The 17,079-nt window shown below is 44.1% G+C and overlaps 2 protein-coding genes across 4 annotated transcripts in view; one reads left to right on the top strand and one right to left on the bottom strand.

The window, feature by feature from the left end:
• The window catches only part of LOC120415322 (uncharacterized), a 101,423-nt gene extending 98,556 nt beyond the window's left edge, over positions 1-2,867 (top strand). For all 3 annotated transcript variants that reach the window (XM_052708153.1, XM_039576805.2, XM_039576806.1), the window contains exons 4-6: positions 708-1,636; positions 1,699-1,822; positions 1,884-2,867. In XM_052708153.1, the coding sequence (XP_052564113.1) occupies positions 708-1,636; positions 1,699-1,822; positions 1,884-2,345 (1,515 nt within the window). In that variant the 3' untranslated portion in view covers positions 2,346-2,867. The remainder of the gene's footprint in view (positions 1-707; positions 1,637-1,698; positions 1,823-1,883) is intronic.
• A 2,881-nt stretch (positions 2,868-5,748) lies between these two features.
• LOC120415326 (zinc finger protein Xfin-like) overlaps positions 5,749-17,079 on the bottom strand; it is a 31,489-nt gene continuing 20,158 nt past the window's right edge. Inside the window, exons 8-9 of the mRNA XM_039576811.2 lie at positions 6,418-6,939; positions 5,749-6,351 (exon numbers count right to left, since the gene is read on the bottom strand). Coding sequence (XP_039432745.2) covers positions 5,845-6,351; positions 6,418-6,939 — 1,029 coding nt within the window. The 3' untranslated portion in view covers positions 5,749-5,844. The remainder of the gene's footprint in view (positions 6,352-6,417; positions 6,940-17,079) is intronic.

Below are 17,079 nucleotides of genomic sequence, written 5' to 3'. Positions count from 1 at the left end.
TTTTCAATTTTAGCGCCAATTTTTTGTTTTATTTTTTTTTAATTTTTAAATTTATAAATTTATGAAATTTTGGATTGCTTTTGCCAGAAAATAAAATTATTATTGTTATGGCTTTTCTCTTTGTTTTACCTTATTCTGACTCTATGATTCTATTTTGATTAGTAAAGGAGGTATTAGATTGTTTGCCTGCATTTTTTTTTTTTGCAGAAACGTTAGCCTGCATACTAGGGTGGTCCAAATCTGGGCTCCATCGGGGCTACCCCTTGAAATCAAAGATTGACCCGCCGCTAGGATAAATTCCAAATTTGAGCTCATTCTGACCACAGAAACCCCTCTCTAATTGATATTTTCCAAAAATATTAAATAATTTTAAAAGCATCGGGGAAGTTTAGCGTTTCTTCTTATTTCATGTTTGTAGTAACTAGGGGAAATATGCCCATTTTAATCACTCTAAGCCGTTCGACCAATTCTCATCACTTTTGCCATTTTCCGCTATTAAATCAACATTTTCAGATGTATCAACAATGAAAAGTTGCTTGCTCACTTTTGTTTGAGCTATTTCATACTTTGGAACAGTCAAAAATACTTTATGAAAGCTGTAATTCATGATCAAAGTGCTGATAGGCCGACAATAGAAATAGGCTGAGAAAGGGTATAGTTCCCCTACTTTTGTTCCATCTAAACTAATTGAACATTCCCATTTTCAGCTCACTCCTGGCACGCAAGTGGCCACCGTTACCACAACCGCAGCCTCCGCGGATGATTGCGTCGTGATCGACGACGACGAAGATGACGAAGAAGCAGCGAAAAAGCTTGTCGTTGAAGAGCAACCGTCCGGCTCGCCGCAAGATAACTCAAATCTCGATTCGCTCATCCACCAGCTGTACGACGATTCCGACGAAGATACCACCACCAAAGAGGTGGCACCTGCTCCGGAAAAACCTCCGAAACAGCTGCCAAAGAACGACCTCTCCAAGCTGGTGGAGAAGACGATCGCCGAGAGCAAGCAGCTCAAGATCCAACCCGTTCCGTTGGAGAAGCTGGTCGGCACGAAGCGAAAGTCAACCGGGTCGGAAGCGGTTCCGGAAGTGAAGGCTAAACGGCTGTCGTTGCCTGCGGCAACTGTGACAAAGGCAGCAGCCCCAGCGGACGAAGTGGTTTGTTTGGACGACGACGAGGACGGGACTTCGACGACTTCTGTTAAGGCGAAGACACCGTCCAGCACGACCATCCTGAACAGCCAACAGGCGGCGCTGATTGCCAGCAAGATCAACCTGATGAACCCAACGCAGAAGGGCGTCATGTACAATCCTTCGACGGGGGTGCTCCGGATCAAGCGATCGTTGATGAACAGCCTGACGGAGGGGTCTTCTGTGGCGCTTCCGGCGGTGGCGTCTAGCTCAAAGTCGCCGCCGAAACCGGTCGCGCCAAGTTCTAGCAGCGAAACGCCGAAGCAGTCGATTGTGGCACCGAAAGTTCCGACCGCCGGCGTTCTGCGCAGTAACATTCCCGGCATGGGTCTGGTTCCGGTGGTGTGGTCCTCGCACGACATCATCCTGAAGGTGCGCGAGCTGTCCGTCAAGCTGCAGTACGTGCGGTTGTCCAACTTTGAGGCCGGCATTATGCTGCTGAATCGGTAAGAGATTGCCACAAGTCTTGAAGAAATTTGGTTGAGGATCCCTTTTTGAACATTTGCAGATTCATCCGGAAGAACACGTACACCTTCAAGCCGTTCACGTTGACCATCGGATGGAAGTTTGAGGCGCGCACGACTCCGTTGGCGCCGGAGGAGAATCTCATCAACACCATTAGCTTGCGATGCGTAAGTGATTGACACTTTGCATTTAGAACCGTTCACTAAAAAAATCTTTTCCTATTTCCAGGTCGTCACCCCGGACGGTGTCATCGACCTGTACAAGGCGTCCGCCATCGTCGCCTTCCAGACCACCAAGCCCAACTTTTACGAGGAACTCCTTCTCCTGCGCCTCTCGATCCTGTGCTGCAAAAAGGAACAATACGAGTCGGAAAAGTGCCACAAATTCTTCGAAAACATCTTCCTCAAGGCGGCCAACACGATCAAGGAGCTGACCGCCGCTTCGGAAGCCCTGACGACCCAAAGTACGTTCCTGCGCGAGCAACAAGAACAACACCGTGCCAAGCTGGCCAAGTTGGGCGGTAAATCGACGATGACGGCACGTCCAACGCTCACGATGGTCTCCAAACGGGTGGCCGTTCCGCAGTCGATTCTCGAGCAGGTCGCAAAACCGGCGACGGCGACCTCCGCGCCAGACCAGGACCAACCGGGGAAACCCAAAGAAGCTGTGATTATCATAGACGACGATTAGGTTCGGACGTCGTAGAAAGAAAAAAAACAAGTAAGGAAACAAAATGCCATTTTCGTTGCGCGCTTTGTGTACATGTTGAGTTTATTTTAATCCGTTGCATCCGCGAATCGTGGGTGGATAGAATTTTATTTGGATTAGGCGATAAATAATAAACGATATAAGTTGCTCTCCCAATAACCATATAATTCGGCACTAGTCCAGCCCGTAATCTAATTTGTTCAAGTTTGTAAGATCAATCGCACATCTTGAGTTCTGTAAATATTTTCTCTATTCACCAAGCAACAAAAATACTATCGTTATGAATAAATTTAGCAGACAAAACAATTAGATAAAAGAATCACAAATTACACGTGTAAATAGCCTTAAACAAACTACTGTTTTGTCAGGTAAAAAAAAAATGAGTCTCGAATGTCGACGAAGCACACATTAGAGCAAGCCAACAATGAAAACAAAAACATTGTGTACTGTAAGAAAGAAGCAAAAACGAAACATCACTTGGAAATGTAAACATTTTAAATCTAAGTAACCATGTTTTTTTTTACTAGAGAAGATGATGACACTCACTAACCATTTTGTTCCGCAGCCTGGCAGTCATACTGAGTGTGACTCTAAAATTTATCTGTGTAGCAGGCCTTGACCTGCTAGCAGAAGATTCTTCAGATCAGGCTTCGTGCCGCGAGCCGACGTGTGCAGGGACGAGGTGTTGGACAGGTGGAAGCAGTACTTCAACGAGCACCTCAACGGTGATGAAGCGGACAAAGAAGGCGTTGGAGTCAACCTTGGAGCGCCCGCAGCTGATGAACAGTTCCCAGTGCCTGATCTGGAGACGCTGAAAAGGGAGATCAGGAAGCTGAAGAACAACAGAGCTGCCGGCAAGGATCGATTAGCTTTTCAAATATGGAGGAGAGAAACTGGCGAGGGCGCTTCACTGTGTGATTTCCAAGATCTGGGAAGAGGAGAAACTACCGGAGGAATTGATGGATGGTGTCTTGTGCCTCATCTACAAAAAGGGCGATAAGCTATACTGCGGCAACTACCGCGGCATTACGCTTATCAACGCGGCCTACAAAATCCTCTGCCGTCAGCTGTCACCCCATGCAAGGAGGTTCGTGGGGTCCTACCAAGCGGGCTTCACTGGCGCGCGCGCCACCACGGACCAAATATTTTGTCTCCGACAGATCCTCGAGAAATGCCGTGAGTACCAACGTGCCCACACATCACACTTTCATCGATTTCAAGGCGGCCTATGATACAGTCGACCGCGAGCAGCTATGGCAGATTATGCACGAGAACGGGTTCCCGGATAAACTAACTCGGCTGATCAAGGCTACCTTCGTTGGTGTGATGTGTCACGTGCGTATTTCGGGGGAATTAGCGGAACCCTTTGGATCACGCTGAGAGCTGCGGCAAGGTGATGGCATATCCTGTGCGCTGTTCAACATCGCTCTGAGGGCATCATTCGAAGGGCGGGCATCGAAACGAGTGGCACGATTTTGAACAAGTCTTACCAGTTGCTTGCTTTTGCCGATGACATCGACATTGTGGCGAGAAACCTGGAGACGGTGACGGATGTCTACACCCGACTGAAGGAACAAGCAAGGCGTGTAGGACTCGGCATGAATACGACGAATACGAAGTACATGACAGGAAGGGGTTCGAAGGACGTCGGCTCCCCCAAGTCTCACCCCTCTAACTGTGGATGGTGATGAGTTGGAGGAGGTGAGCGAGTTCGTGTACTTGGGACCGCTGGTAATCGCCGGTAACGACACCAGCAAAGAGAATCGGACTCGTATTTTTGCTGGGAATCGTGCCTACTTCGGATTACGGAAGACCCTCACATCGGATCGAGTGCAACGCCGCACGAGGCTGACGATGTACAAAACACTGATTAGACTGGTAGTTCTCTATGGGCACGAGACCTGGACGATGCGGCAAGAGGACGATCGTGCCCTTGGAGTTTTCGAACGGAAGGTGCTCCGAACGATCTACGGTGGAGTGCAGGTGTCTGACGGAGTGTGGCGAAGACGCATGAACCACGAACTGCACGCGCTTCTTGAAGAACCGACCATCGCCACCCAGGCGAAGATCGGGAGGCTCAGGTGGGCCGGCCATGTCGCCCGAATGGGCGAGAGCCAGCCTGTCAGACTGCTTTTTGACCGCGCCGAACGGGCTGGCGGAACAGGCAGAAGAGCAGGGAAACCGCGCGCAGATCAAGTGAATGGTAATATCCGGAAGATCTGTAACCTGGGAAATTGGAAAGTAGCAGCACAAGACCGAGAAAGATAGAAGCGTCTTCTTGTTACAGCACGCGTACCTGGTGCCCTAGAAGACCCAGGACGTCCCAACAAGTTGTTGCAGCCATGCAACATGGTTAATTGGGAATAATGTAAATTCTTTGTTTCTAGAAACCACCGAAACAGCATTCCTATCGCTGGATAAAGACAAGTCTCTAAACGTTTTCCAGGTGTTGGTTGGAAACGAGGAAACCCTAGCGCATAGGGATCAACTCCGGCCTTATCAAGCTCGAGAGAAGGCGAGGACAAATATCCTGATCCCGACTACATCCAGTTCAAACATGGCCGAACCAACGACAAAAAAACCTCCGGAAGCGGAAATGAAGATGAAGTTTTTCCAATGCTGAAATCAAGGCTGAGTTGGTAAAAGCCAGAAAGAGAAAAGCGGTGGTGGCAGAATTGCCGGAAATATGTTTAAGGCGTTCGGAAAGAGTGCGAAAACCTAATTTGAGTTCTGAATTTAAATACGCCTAGATGTTATATTTTCATCTAATGAATTTGCATTTTAAAATATAAATATATAAGTTGTTCGAACTTGAAATCATTTGAACATTGTATATGTTTTGGTTGTTGTTAACTTAGAAATCCATCCCGTCAATTGACATCTGTCAAGAATATCACGTTGGTAGTTCTGCCAACGTTGCCACCAATACAACCATGTAAACCAAACGAACCTATGTTCGCCCTCTTTCTGCAAACATCAACCAACGAGTCAACATCTTCAATAAATCCGAAACGTTCTTCAGCAGGTTTCTTAGTTGGATCGTGTGCGTGAGGTGAAGTAGCAAAATCTGTTCGCAAAGCTTGGACCAGCAGAACGGTGAGACAATTTTCAAGCAATTTAGAAACAATACAAGGCTAAATCGGTGAAATGGCTTCACCTGTTACTTGCAAGCGCTCCTACTTCAAGACATGAAGAACTGAAAATGCGGCTTGTCCACGGCAATTTTCTACGATAGTAGTCAGCAATTCATCCCGATGTTTGAACCATTACTCGGACTATGAAGTCCGTATTAGTGAAGAGAATGATATTTTTTTTCGAAAATAAAGAATTGAGATGCCTTTGTTTTGCAGTGGTACTTTCGGACAAAATAAGGACATAATTTAAGTCACTTACACTCAACTTTTATGTAAAATCAACTGAACACAAACTAAGACAGTTTAAAACACCACATTCTAACCTTACCTCCTAAACTGCCATGCTCTCAAAACTTGAGATGTCCCTTCTCGTCCAGCAAGTCCAACGCCAGCAGCTCTTCGGCGTGCTTGGTCTTCATGTGGACACTTCGCGCCTTGTGGTGGGCAAACCCGGTCAGGCAGATCCGGCACTGCAGCGGTTTCTCTCCGGTGTGCGTTCGCATGTGGATGATTTTGTGCGTCGAAGTCCGGAACGCCTTCTCGCACAGTTCACATTTGTGGGGCCGTTCGTTACTGTGCACGTACAGGTGTTTGTTCAGGGTGGTCCGCATGAGGAACCGCTTGCCACAGACGTGGCACTCGTGCTGCTTGTCCTGGGTGTGGGTCAGCTTGTGACAGCGGAGCGTTCCTGCAAAGAGGAAGCTTTTCGGACAAAGGTCACACTGGTACTTGCGGTCGCCGTTGTGGATCCGAAGATGGCCCTTGAGGTTGTTCTTTTCGAGGAACGCCTTCCCACATATTTCGCACTTGAAGTCGCGCTTCTTTAGGTGGACACTGTTGATGTGTGATTGCAACTTAAAATAGAGAAAACCAATATCAATTGTTGAACATCTAATTCAAATACACTCCAATTTATTCACCTTATTCCTCGAGGTGAAGTTCTTCGGGCAGTGCTCGCACTGATGCGGCCGCACCTCCTCGTGGATGACCATATGGCACTTGACGTTGTTGACCAGCGCCCCGCAGATGGCGCAAACCGTCTTCTCCTTGGACTTTTTGTCACACCTTGGCGAACCGGACGACTTGGCTCTTCTTCCCCTTCTACCGCTCTTCCTAGGCTGACCCTCTTCCGCAGGATCGTCCGGTTGGTAATCGCTGTCGGACTGGTCTTCATTCTCCTCCAGATATTCCTCCGACTCGTGTTCGGGCTCGCTCGCATCGTCGGCTGCCTCTTCCGGGACTAAGGCCACCTGCTCGGAATCATCACCTGGGAATATTACCTGAACACTGCCGACAACTTCCTCTTTGATCTCTTCCGGTTCGATTTTGAGCGGGGAAGCGATTGTCTCAGCGGAAGTGGCAGTAACTTCCGCTGGTGTTGGAGGTGATGTTTCATGCTTAACGGTTTCGTCAACCTTTTCAACGCTGATGGTTTGGGGGAGCTGAAAGCGATTTGGTTTGATTTAAATACTAAGTCTTCTTCTGTGTTTGAATTAAGAATTATTTTACCTTTCGGTAGTCGCGCCAAAAAACGCGACTTCCGAAAAGTTAATCAATTTTATATAGGCATTTTCTAATTACCGGATTACCTATCGTTTTCTTATCCGGAAATAAACCCTAGACTAAACTTTTTTTCATATTTCCCGTGTTGTAGAGGTCATTTTGAGCGACTGTCGCTCTATAAAAAAAATTACATACCTTGTTTTTATTTTTTTCTTTATTTATTTTTCATATTTTTATATGTACTTCTTTAGTTTTTCATTTTTTTTATTGTTAGTTAGGGATTTTTGTGACAGTGCGTGGCCGAATGGTTACGCGACCCCAAATTAGTTAAATTTGACCTGTTGATTGCCTGTTACATTTCTGTATAAACATTTTTGCAATTCCGTCCTGAAACTACTTACCTTTCCTGTCATTCTTGAACGACGAAACAGCCTACTTTTCTGTACCAAAAATAACAGAATGGAATAGTAACCCTTTTCAAAACAAATGCTGAAAAGTTCTACTTTTCAGCACTGAAATGGATGCTGAAAAGTTGAACTTTTCAGCACTTGTTTGGAAAAGTTGTACTTTTCAACATTTTTTTAAATTAAACGATTCATTGACTCAATGCATGGACATTTGTCCTATAATTCTGTTCAAAGGGTGTTTTTTCGGAATTGCAAAAAACGTTGTATGGACCTCGTTGCAAAAGTTGATATTTTCATCACTCGTCGTATTTATCCAACTCGGTGAACCTCGTTGGATAAATGTACGACTCGTGCTGAAAAAATCCTCTTTTTGCAACTTGTTGCATAAACTACTATTCCAATATTCTTACTTTGCCATATTGGCCGCCATCTTGGATTGCACATTCCCTGAGTACTTTAAGTATTCTTGGGGTAATATTCGAGTTCAGCGACCCCAATTTAGTGAAATTTGAGTCGTTGATTGAACTTAAAAATTCTTTTATTGTGATTTTTCCATTCAGCCGCCATATTGGACGCCATCTTGAATATCTCGGTTTCCTATGAGAACCGTGAAAATCAACAGACAGATTCGGATTCAGGAGGGTCGATTCAGTCTAGATCCATAAAAAAAACTGGCCTCGAGTAACATTTACTTCTAGACACGAAAAATGAGCACATTTTTTGACTATTCCACTCGTCTGTGACGCAGCCGATCACCCAAAACTCATCGTCGGGAGAACACGATGGTGGAGTTTAATCTTCGGATAATCGAATCACAAACAAAAAATTTCGTTGTCCTAACTAATCTAAAGTGATTTAGAATTTTTAAATTCAGGATGGCGGCAAAAATTGCGGTGACGAAATGCTGAAAAAATGCATTTTTTAGTTATGAAATCAACCATTCCAATTTGACTAAAATGGGGTCACAGAACTACGATTTTTTTTTCTTCGTGATTCGATTATCCGAAGTCCTATACAAACCTTCGGATAATCGAACTTCTGACAATCGTGGCTACGGATAATCGAGTTTGGACTGTATGTCCTATTAATGAAAAAACAATGAAACCTCTTCTTTAAAACAAAACGGAAACTAAATATACACTCAAAAAAATATTCACGTTGAAGTTACGTGAAAAGCTATGTGGTATTTTTCCACTAAAGTTTTCACGTAACTTCTACGAGGCGGCCCTAGTAGAAACGGAATTTGCTTGGCCAGATCAATTCACGTCGTTTCTACGTGCTTCACACGTAAAAGCTAAATGAATTAATTGATGATTTCTACATGTTCGTTGTAGTAAACATTATAGGAACCTTCTAGTACTAATTTGGTCTAATTTCAGATTTTTTTTATCAAAAAGAAAAAAAACAAGACATGCAGTTCTAATTCCAATTTAAATCATAGTTTTATTCAATTTTCCTTTGCTAACATTTATAAAGAATGCTCCAGTCTCTCATGAAACCGAGCAGGAAGACGTTTGTGCGTAGCTTTCTGTTTCCGCTCCCGTTTCGAAGTCGTTGTCGTTAGTCGTGGTACTTCTGTCTGTGCCACGTTAACGTGGCTGCACATCACCAGGGGGAGGTTCTTTGAGAGCAACTAGGCAAAGTTTCCGATCAAGCTGGGTGCTCGGATGGTTGGCCAGGATGGCGTGGCCAGGAAGATGTTAAAGATGATTGGGGCGACCACGTTCAGCTCTCGAATTCCGTGCACGGGTTCGTTGGTCTTGCCGGATACAGCTTGCTGCTTCGAACAACTTTGGCGCGGGCACCACACTGGCCAAGGCCGACGAGAAGATGGCCGCAAAGCAACCTCGCACCCAGGCAAGTGTCCGCAATGTCCGTGACATTTTCGGTTGCGTCGATCACCACGACCAACCGCTTATATTAGAACGGGCCAGAATCCAAGTGGCCACCGGTAAAAGTATGCTGCTTCCAGAATTCGGCCGCTGCAAAAAAATATTTATATGATTATTTATAAATAAAATCATTCAAACTTTATTAAACTTACCGACTGTTCTATTTTTGATGAAATTTTGCGAGAACAAGTTCGGCAGCAGGTCTTCGCCGGACGCCATCAATTTTCATACTAAAATAATCACGTAGAAATTTCGCCGAATGGCGCACTCGAATTCCGTTGAAGTTACATTTCAAAACACATTAAAACTACATGGAAAACCCTAGTGGAAAAATACCACAAGGTTTTTCACGTAACATCAACGTGAAAACTTTTTTTTGCCAGTACACTTTCACATTATTTTTACGTGTGTCACGTAAAACGAGCCTAGCGAGGGGAAAATCGGGGTTACGTGATTTTTAAGGTAGCATCAACGTTTGGATTATTTTGAGTGTAAGAAAAATCACATTACAAGACAAGTACCATGCGATGCGCTAAGATGAACGAGAAATAAACCAGTTTGAGGATCACACTGAAAGAAAGGCACATAGTAATGTCACATGTTTTGCACATGAATCTGCCCCATTCGACTTTGCATGTGAATGTCATGTGTAAATCACATAGAAAATTTTCAAAGCACCACTCAGTAAATTCGAATGAAAAACACGTTAACTTCATGTGACGAAGCACATAAGTTTGGAAAGCTTTTCTCATAAATTTTCAATGATTTTTTAGTGGAAATCAAATGGTTTTCAAGTGGTTTTTAGGTGTCTTAAACATTTGAAGGCTTTTCTTTAAATAAATTTATTTCACGAATTCATTTAAATATAACTTTTATTATTATTAATTTTTTCACTGATTTGAATCACATTTCACTTCGCTGAAACTGAATTATTACTGTTGAGCTGCGTTGAAGAATGTGGACCATCATAAGCCCGATTAAAAGGTTGCATGCGGAGCTTCTCGAGATTCACAATGGACATCATGGACGAGCTACGGATCGGCCAGCCTGGATCGAGAAGTACTTGATCGTCTTGGTGCATTTTTGCTCGGCCAACGTGAGCCCTCTTAAAACAACTTGACCGTCGTGTTTCACCGGTCCAGCAGGGCGCCTCGATGACAATGTATGGCCCAAACTTGTGCCACTTAAAGATGACCGCTAGCCGGAATTTGGTTTTCTGAAAACAATATTTAACCTGCATTAATTAAAAAAAAATCTAACTATTTCCTTTGTTTTTTTCTTACCACCAGCGCTGAAGCTCATTTTCAAACTAAAATAATTAAAAGAACTCAGGATATTTGGTTCATAAATGAACATTTACACTACGAAAAGCAAATTTTGCTCCACCACCGTTCGTGGCCATCTTACTTATGAGAAATTTTCGCCAACCACATTCAAAAACCAAAACATTTCAATCTAACGTGTTTTTCACGTTAGAATCAAAGGAAATGTCAAATGGGGCAAATCTAAGTGAAATTCATTTGAATCTAAAGTGAACATCATGCGAGAAAAGGATGAAAGGTTTTTCGCTAACGATCAGCTGATACCGAATGATTTTCACATCAATTTGACAAGAAAAATATGTGTGGGTCAAAGGAAAAGCATGTGAATTTATCGTGTTGATTTTTTGAGACACTCACGTGAAATAACACTTGAGATTACTATGTTGGATTCTTTCAGTGCACGGTGGACAAATTATAAAACCTTGCTACGGCGAATGTCAAGGCCGTTGCGACGGGTTATCAGGTGAAGGTTTTCGCATTTTCTTTCTTACTGGACTCGTGGAACAAGTACTTACACTGTGCTAAACGCTGTCTTCTTCATTTGAGGCGTGTTTTAAAATTGGTTCTCGATTTGCGTAACTTGCTTGATCCTTGTAATGCCCGGGGTACAAAATATTATCCACTATTTCTTATATTTAAAACTTGAATTCATCGGGCTACCTACGTTGGAGCCAGCCATAACAAAGTTTTAGTGCTCCGTATAACTTTCGAGATTTTCACGCCGCGGGTGAAGTGTTTCTTCGCGAACTTGCCGCCCGGAGATGCCCAAGCGTGGCGCTAGGCATGGCAACTCGAGTGCAGCACCGGGGACCTCGCGGAACCCGTCTCCTGGCCGGATTACTAAAAACAATCCGGCCAATAGTCAAATCAAGCCTTCCACCGCGGCGACAGCGTTGGAAGGCATTGACAAAACAAAGCTGCATCCACACTACCGCAGCCCGTACCAGCTACGTGTGAAGACAGCTAAGGCAGGCCGGCAGGCCTCCGGCGTCCCCTCCGTCACCCCCGTCCCCACACGCAACGAGTTCGAGCCGCTGAGTGGTGATGATGAGGACAATGAAGACGACTGCAGCACCAGCAGTAGTGATGACGACGACGACCCTGCACGCGGGTCGAAGAAAGCAGAAACCAGCAAAACTGCGGCGAAGGGAAGAAGACCTCCGCCGATATTTGTCGTCGACACATTAGCAGATACCGTGGACGAGCTAATGATGGGTCTTAGTTACTGTTTGAAGATCGGGAAGAAGAATGTCCAAGTAATCACGTTTGATAAATCTGGGTTTGATAAAGTTCTTGTCGTTCTTAAATCGAACAACGTGAAATACTTCACATTCGACCCGGCTGAAACAGTGCCGGCTAAAATAGTACTGCAAGGGTACATGGACCGGCCAGTGGACGAACTGGCTGGGCACCTTGCCGACGCAAAAGTTCACCCCCGGGACATCAAGGTGCTCTCAAGAACGACCACGGTGACGGGCACCCACGTGCTGTACCTTCTCTACTTCGACCGTGGTACCGTCAAGCTTCAGGACCTCCGGCGGATAAAAACGTTGGATGGCTTCTGGGTGACTTGGAGGTACTTTTCTAAGAACTCGACGGACGCAGCCCAATGCCACCGTTGCCAACAATTCGGCCACGGCTCAAGAAACTGCAACCTCCAACCGCGCTGCGTTAAGTGCGGTGAAATGCATTTCACGGAGAAGTGCAAACTTCCCCAGAAAGCAAGGCTGAGTGAAAGCGACGCTCAGCAGCAACGGTCTCGTGTCAAGTGCGCGAACTGCGATGGAAACCATACAGCAAACTTCCGTGGCTGTGTCGCGAGAAAGGCCTACCTCGAGGAGCAGGCTAAGAGGAAAAAGAAGCTTCCAGCGACCCGGCCACCTCCGAGATCAAGATCAACCGTTCCTGCAGCTGGACAAGGCGCGGCTGACCGGAATATTCCAGCGTTTCCTCCCGGCTGGGGAGGTTCTTACGCAAGCGTGACCGCGGCGAGCGGTGGTACGGTTCCGGAACAAGCAGCGGTGTCCGGAGATGACCTCTTTACCCTGCCAGAGTTTTTCGCTCTCGCGGGGGAAATGTTAACCCGTTTTCGTGCCTGCCGTAACAAGGCAGAACAGTTCATGGCTCTGGGAGAGCTCATGATTAAATTCGTGTACAATGGATAAGCTGCCTCGTGCAGCGCTGTTCTTCGACGTCAAAAGACAAAATCATTCTGTGATCTAGCTTTAAGTTTTCCTCTAACTATCCCGTCTCTTTAGTAATTATGTAGGTTTTTTTTTTTAGAACTTTTTCCTACCTTTGATTAGCCCTTTAATAATGAACAATTGTGTCACTAGACAAATTATATCAACACATAGCTGAAAGGACCTCCAAAACTCTATTATGCTTAATAGTTAAACACATTGTGAATTGATTATCTACTGAATAAAAACTGAATTGAATTGAATAAAACTTGAATTTCCCAAGACCCATCATTTTCTTGCATCAAGAATGTTTACTAATAGCTCTGCAATTTAAACTTTTCTTATAAATTTTTAAATCTCTATTGGCGTTATCCCCGGACTGGTTGAACGGATTTTTTTCCGTTTTGGTCTCATTCAATCCGTCTTAGGATCCCATGAGTCAGCAAGCTTAGTTAAGAACTTTAAAAATTATGCTAAAAACGATTTTGACTTAAGTCCGGAAGATTGTAAAAGGGTATTTTTTGTAAGAAAACCCTCCATGATATACATTTTTAGATCTTTACAACAAGACAAAAGATTGAAGACTTATTTCGCAAAAAACATAAATTTATGCACTTTATTGAGGCCAGATCTAAGATTTTTCGATGAAAACGTTTTCCGGATCCATTAAGGAGTTGTTGTACAGTCCAGACTCGATTATCCGAAGACATCGGAAAAAATCATATTGAAAAATGCATTTTTTTTATTTAAAAGACAATCGAATATTCAATTTTGACTAAATGAGGTCGCAGAACTCAAAAGTTATGTTAAGGGTGCACAGCAGTGTTGCGTTCCTCACGCGCTCGTGAGCGCTCACTGAGAATGAGCGCTGCGCGAGCTAGCTCACATTTGCTCCGATTTTTGCAGCTCACGTTTGCTCCACGCTCGCGCTCGCGCTCATTTTTCGCTCACGGAGCGCTCATTTTGGACGTATCGCTAATCGTTTAACGTTTTTGAGATTTTTTTTTTTCAATTCTAGTAAGATGTTTTGCTTAAGGCGCAGCAGGGCTTCACTTAGTGAACAAAATTATTATGATATATGAATTGGAACAGCTTATTTTCATTAACAATGTTTTTGAAAAAGGTTTGATTTGCTAGGGTCAAATCATTTTGGAGACAGTCAGAGTTGAATGTATAAATAATATTTATTATTTATTTATTTATTTATTGTCTAATTAATAGGTCTTATTTTAGAAAGATAAGCAGAGAAAGGAGCGGGAGGGGGGGGGGGGGGTGGATGGGTTTTGGCGCTTAAATAAAAAAGCCTGGAACAATGAATTTATTCAAGAGGATGTATGCCTTGGTAAATTCGAATGTTATGTCATTGGTTAATTAAAATATAACATTAAACTGTTTTATGTACCTAATCAGTGTTTTGATTACCTTTCCAGAGTGCGGGTCAGAATGAGCTACTATTAAAAAAAAATAGTTATTCCTTTTATTTAATCGTTCAGTGATTCATTGATTCCAAACGGCTGATAATTTCTATGAAAATAATCTTTTTTGGACAAATATCCTAGAAAATAGAGTAACATTGCTGAAACAGTTCTCTTTTTAAAAATAATCCCCAAAATTGCTTCTTCAAGAATGAATTTGTCTATATCTGACAAGTTTGGTTGGTCTTGAGGAGCAGCCTTGGCTAAATGTATACGGTTTTTGCTCTGTAAGCGAATGATCCTGAATTTGATTGCTATCTGCTCCCAACGAGAGCAGTAACAGTAACAATTAAAATTTTAAATTTATTTGTTCCAATCCTTTCTGTAAATTTCTTTCAAGAGAAGCAATATGCTCAAAACAAACATTTAAGGTATTCGCGCCAACGACAGGATATTAACTTTTATTTTTTTGTTTGTTTTTTTTTTGTTCCATGTTCGAAAAATTTTTACATTTTAAATAGAACGTAAATTTTGGTTTGTCGACTAAATCAATTTCATTACTTAGGGACCATCCATAAACCACGTGGACACTTTAGGGGGGGGGGGGGGGATATGGCGATTGTCCACGATCCATACAAAAAAGATTTTTTTTGTATGGACAATTGTCCACGAAGGGGGGGGGGGGGGTAAAAGAATCCCAAAAAAGTGTCCACGTGGTTTATGGATGGTCCCTTATCTACGTTTGTTTATTTGACCCCTTTCATGTATGTTTTCGCTGCCTGCGCTAAGATAGTTCTAGAAACTTCATTTCAAACGCGCAGCTGCTTCAACAGGAAAAAACCACTACCTACTTTGGCTCACCAGCTCACGTGAGCGCAAAACGCTCCGGTGAGCGTGAGCGAGCACGAGCTACCTGATAAAAACTCACGCTCCAGCTGGAGCGAGCACGCATTCCGTGAGCGCTCGCTCATTCGCAACCCTGGCACAGACAAACAGACATGAAAGTCGAGGTCACTAACTTGTCCCAAGAATGTAACGGTCATTTTTCAAAAATTTTAAAAGCATGGTAATTGCTTTCCGGTTTCACCACCAGAGGCGCCTTTGTGCTCAGCGACCGTTCTTCCAAATGACAGCTTTGAGCTTTCATTTTTATTTTGTTTTGGTTCCCGACAAGACGACAACGCGTGGAGTTATCCAACGTATTTTTGAAAATCTTCGGATCGAAGTTGTTTTTCTGGGGCTTCCCGTGGGTTCGATCACAACGAAGATCATGCACTAGGTTCCGTCCGTGCGGCCGTGCCTGTTTCTCCGGTGGATTGGGCTGCGATTGTTTGTGCAGAGTGATTGTTTGTTTGGGCGGGCGGTTTTATCGGTGCTGTTTCTTTGTGGCCGGTGCAGGAGGAGAGCTTGGAACCAGCTGCACAGCGTTCTCTTAGGCGCGCTTGTTGCCACGTTGATTTTGGCGAGGTGGAGGACCTCACCCCACCCATCTATCGGTGGGTGGAGTTTCCAGCGCCACTTGTTTTGTTCGTATGACACGACCTAGTCCCGAATACTGAGCTGATGGCTGCCCTAGGATGAGTTGAAGGATGCCCTGCGACTTGTTCGAGCACCCAACGGAATACCCTAGCTGCTAGGTCAGATTTTTTTTCAGGGCATCGCGTTCATCGAGGTAGACACAATGCGTGCAAGTCGTTGGCCGCTCTCCCACCTCGTCAGTATGACCGTGGCAACGGGAAGGTCGAGGCTGTGTAGTTGGTGGCCGGTTCTCCTTTTGCACCGGTTATTGAGGAGACTGCGCCGATGGAACCGTTTGCCCAGGCAAACAATCATTCCGCAAAGACGGGCGCAGCCTAGTCCACCGGAGCACGGCCGCACGGAACCAACCCGTGGCTCCGCTCATTCAGCGGAACCAACTGCATTGTCTTAGTTATGATCGATCCGATCCGGTGTTGTCCGCTCCACGGCACATGCTTTTATTATGAGAGTTTACTTAGCCAATGTCGAAAGGAACAAACTGACCTTGCAGCCGCGATTTTCCGTCGGGCTTCTGAACAGCAAAATGGGGAATTTCCGTCGAAACGGAGCTAACCATTATTTTCTGCCCTTATGCATTTTCGATTTGTTCATGATTGCTTTGGATGCTTTGGTTATCTGTCAACATATACTAATACATACATCGCATGCCCTGCTGTCATTGGGGAGACAGAGATTCTAGGAATCGTAGATAGATGTCGTTAGTGGGCAAACGAAATTCAAATTTAAACTGGTCCCACTTTTTGAACAAAAAATTGTTCTAGCTTTCATGTCTGTTTGTCTGTGACCCTGGTGCACAGCAACGAAGGAAGTTCAAGCAAAACAATGTAAATGGGCCGATGTCGAAGTGTAAACAATGAGTCTATCCTACTCACGTCAGTTGATATTTACATCAGGATCGAGCAGGATAGACTCTTTGTTTACACTTCGACATCGGCCCAATTACATTGTTTTGCTAGAGTTGTTGTCTTCTTATTCCAAAATTGTCTAACTTACGGACCCAATCCTGCGACAACGGGGTTGTAAAATTAGTCAAACTTTATTGTAAATTACTTTGTGGACAGTACTTTAGGGAATGAATTAAAAATATATTTCGATAGTACTCATAAATTTTAGGATACTAAAATGTCTGTAATAAAAATTTGGGTGCAAAAGCTTTGGTTAATGTGCACCGTTGAAGGTAAAAAAAAATAAAAAAAAATAAAACGAAAAAAAACCTTCGGATCATCGAACTTCGGATAATCGAGGCTTCGGATAATCGAGTCTGGACTGTACTTGATAAGAATTATTTTTGAAGTTATTGACTTACAGGGTGACGAACATC

Source organism: Culex pipiens, chromosome 2 (assembly GCF_016801865.2).
Source record: "Culex pipiens pallens isolate TS chromosome 2, TS_CPP_V2, whole genome shotgun sequence".
NCBI lineage: Eukaryota > Metazoa > Arthropoda > Insecta > Diptera > Culicidae > Culex > Culex pipiens.
This window is presented reverse-complemented; position numbering and strand designations above follow the sequence as displayed.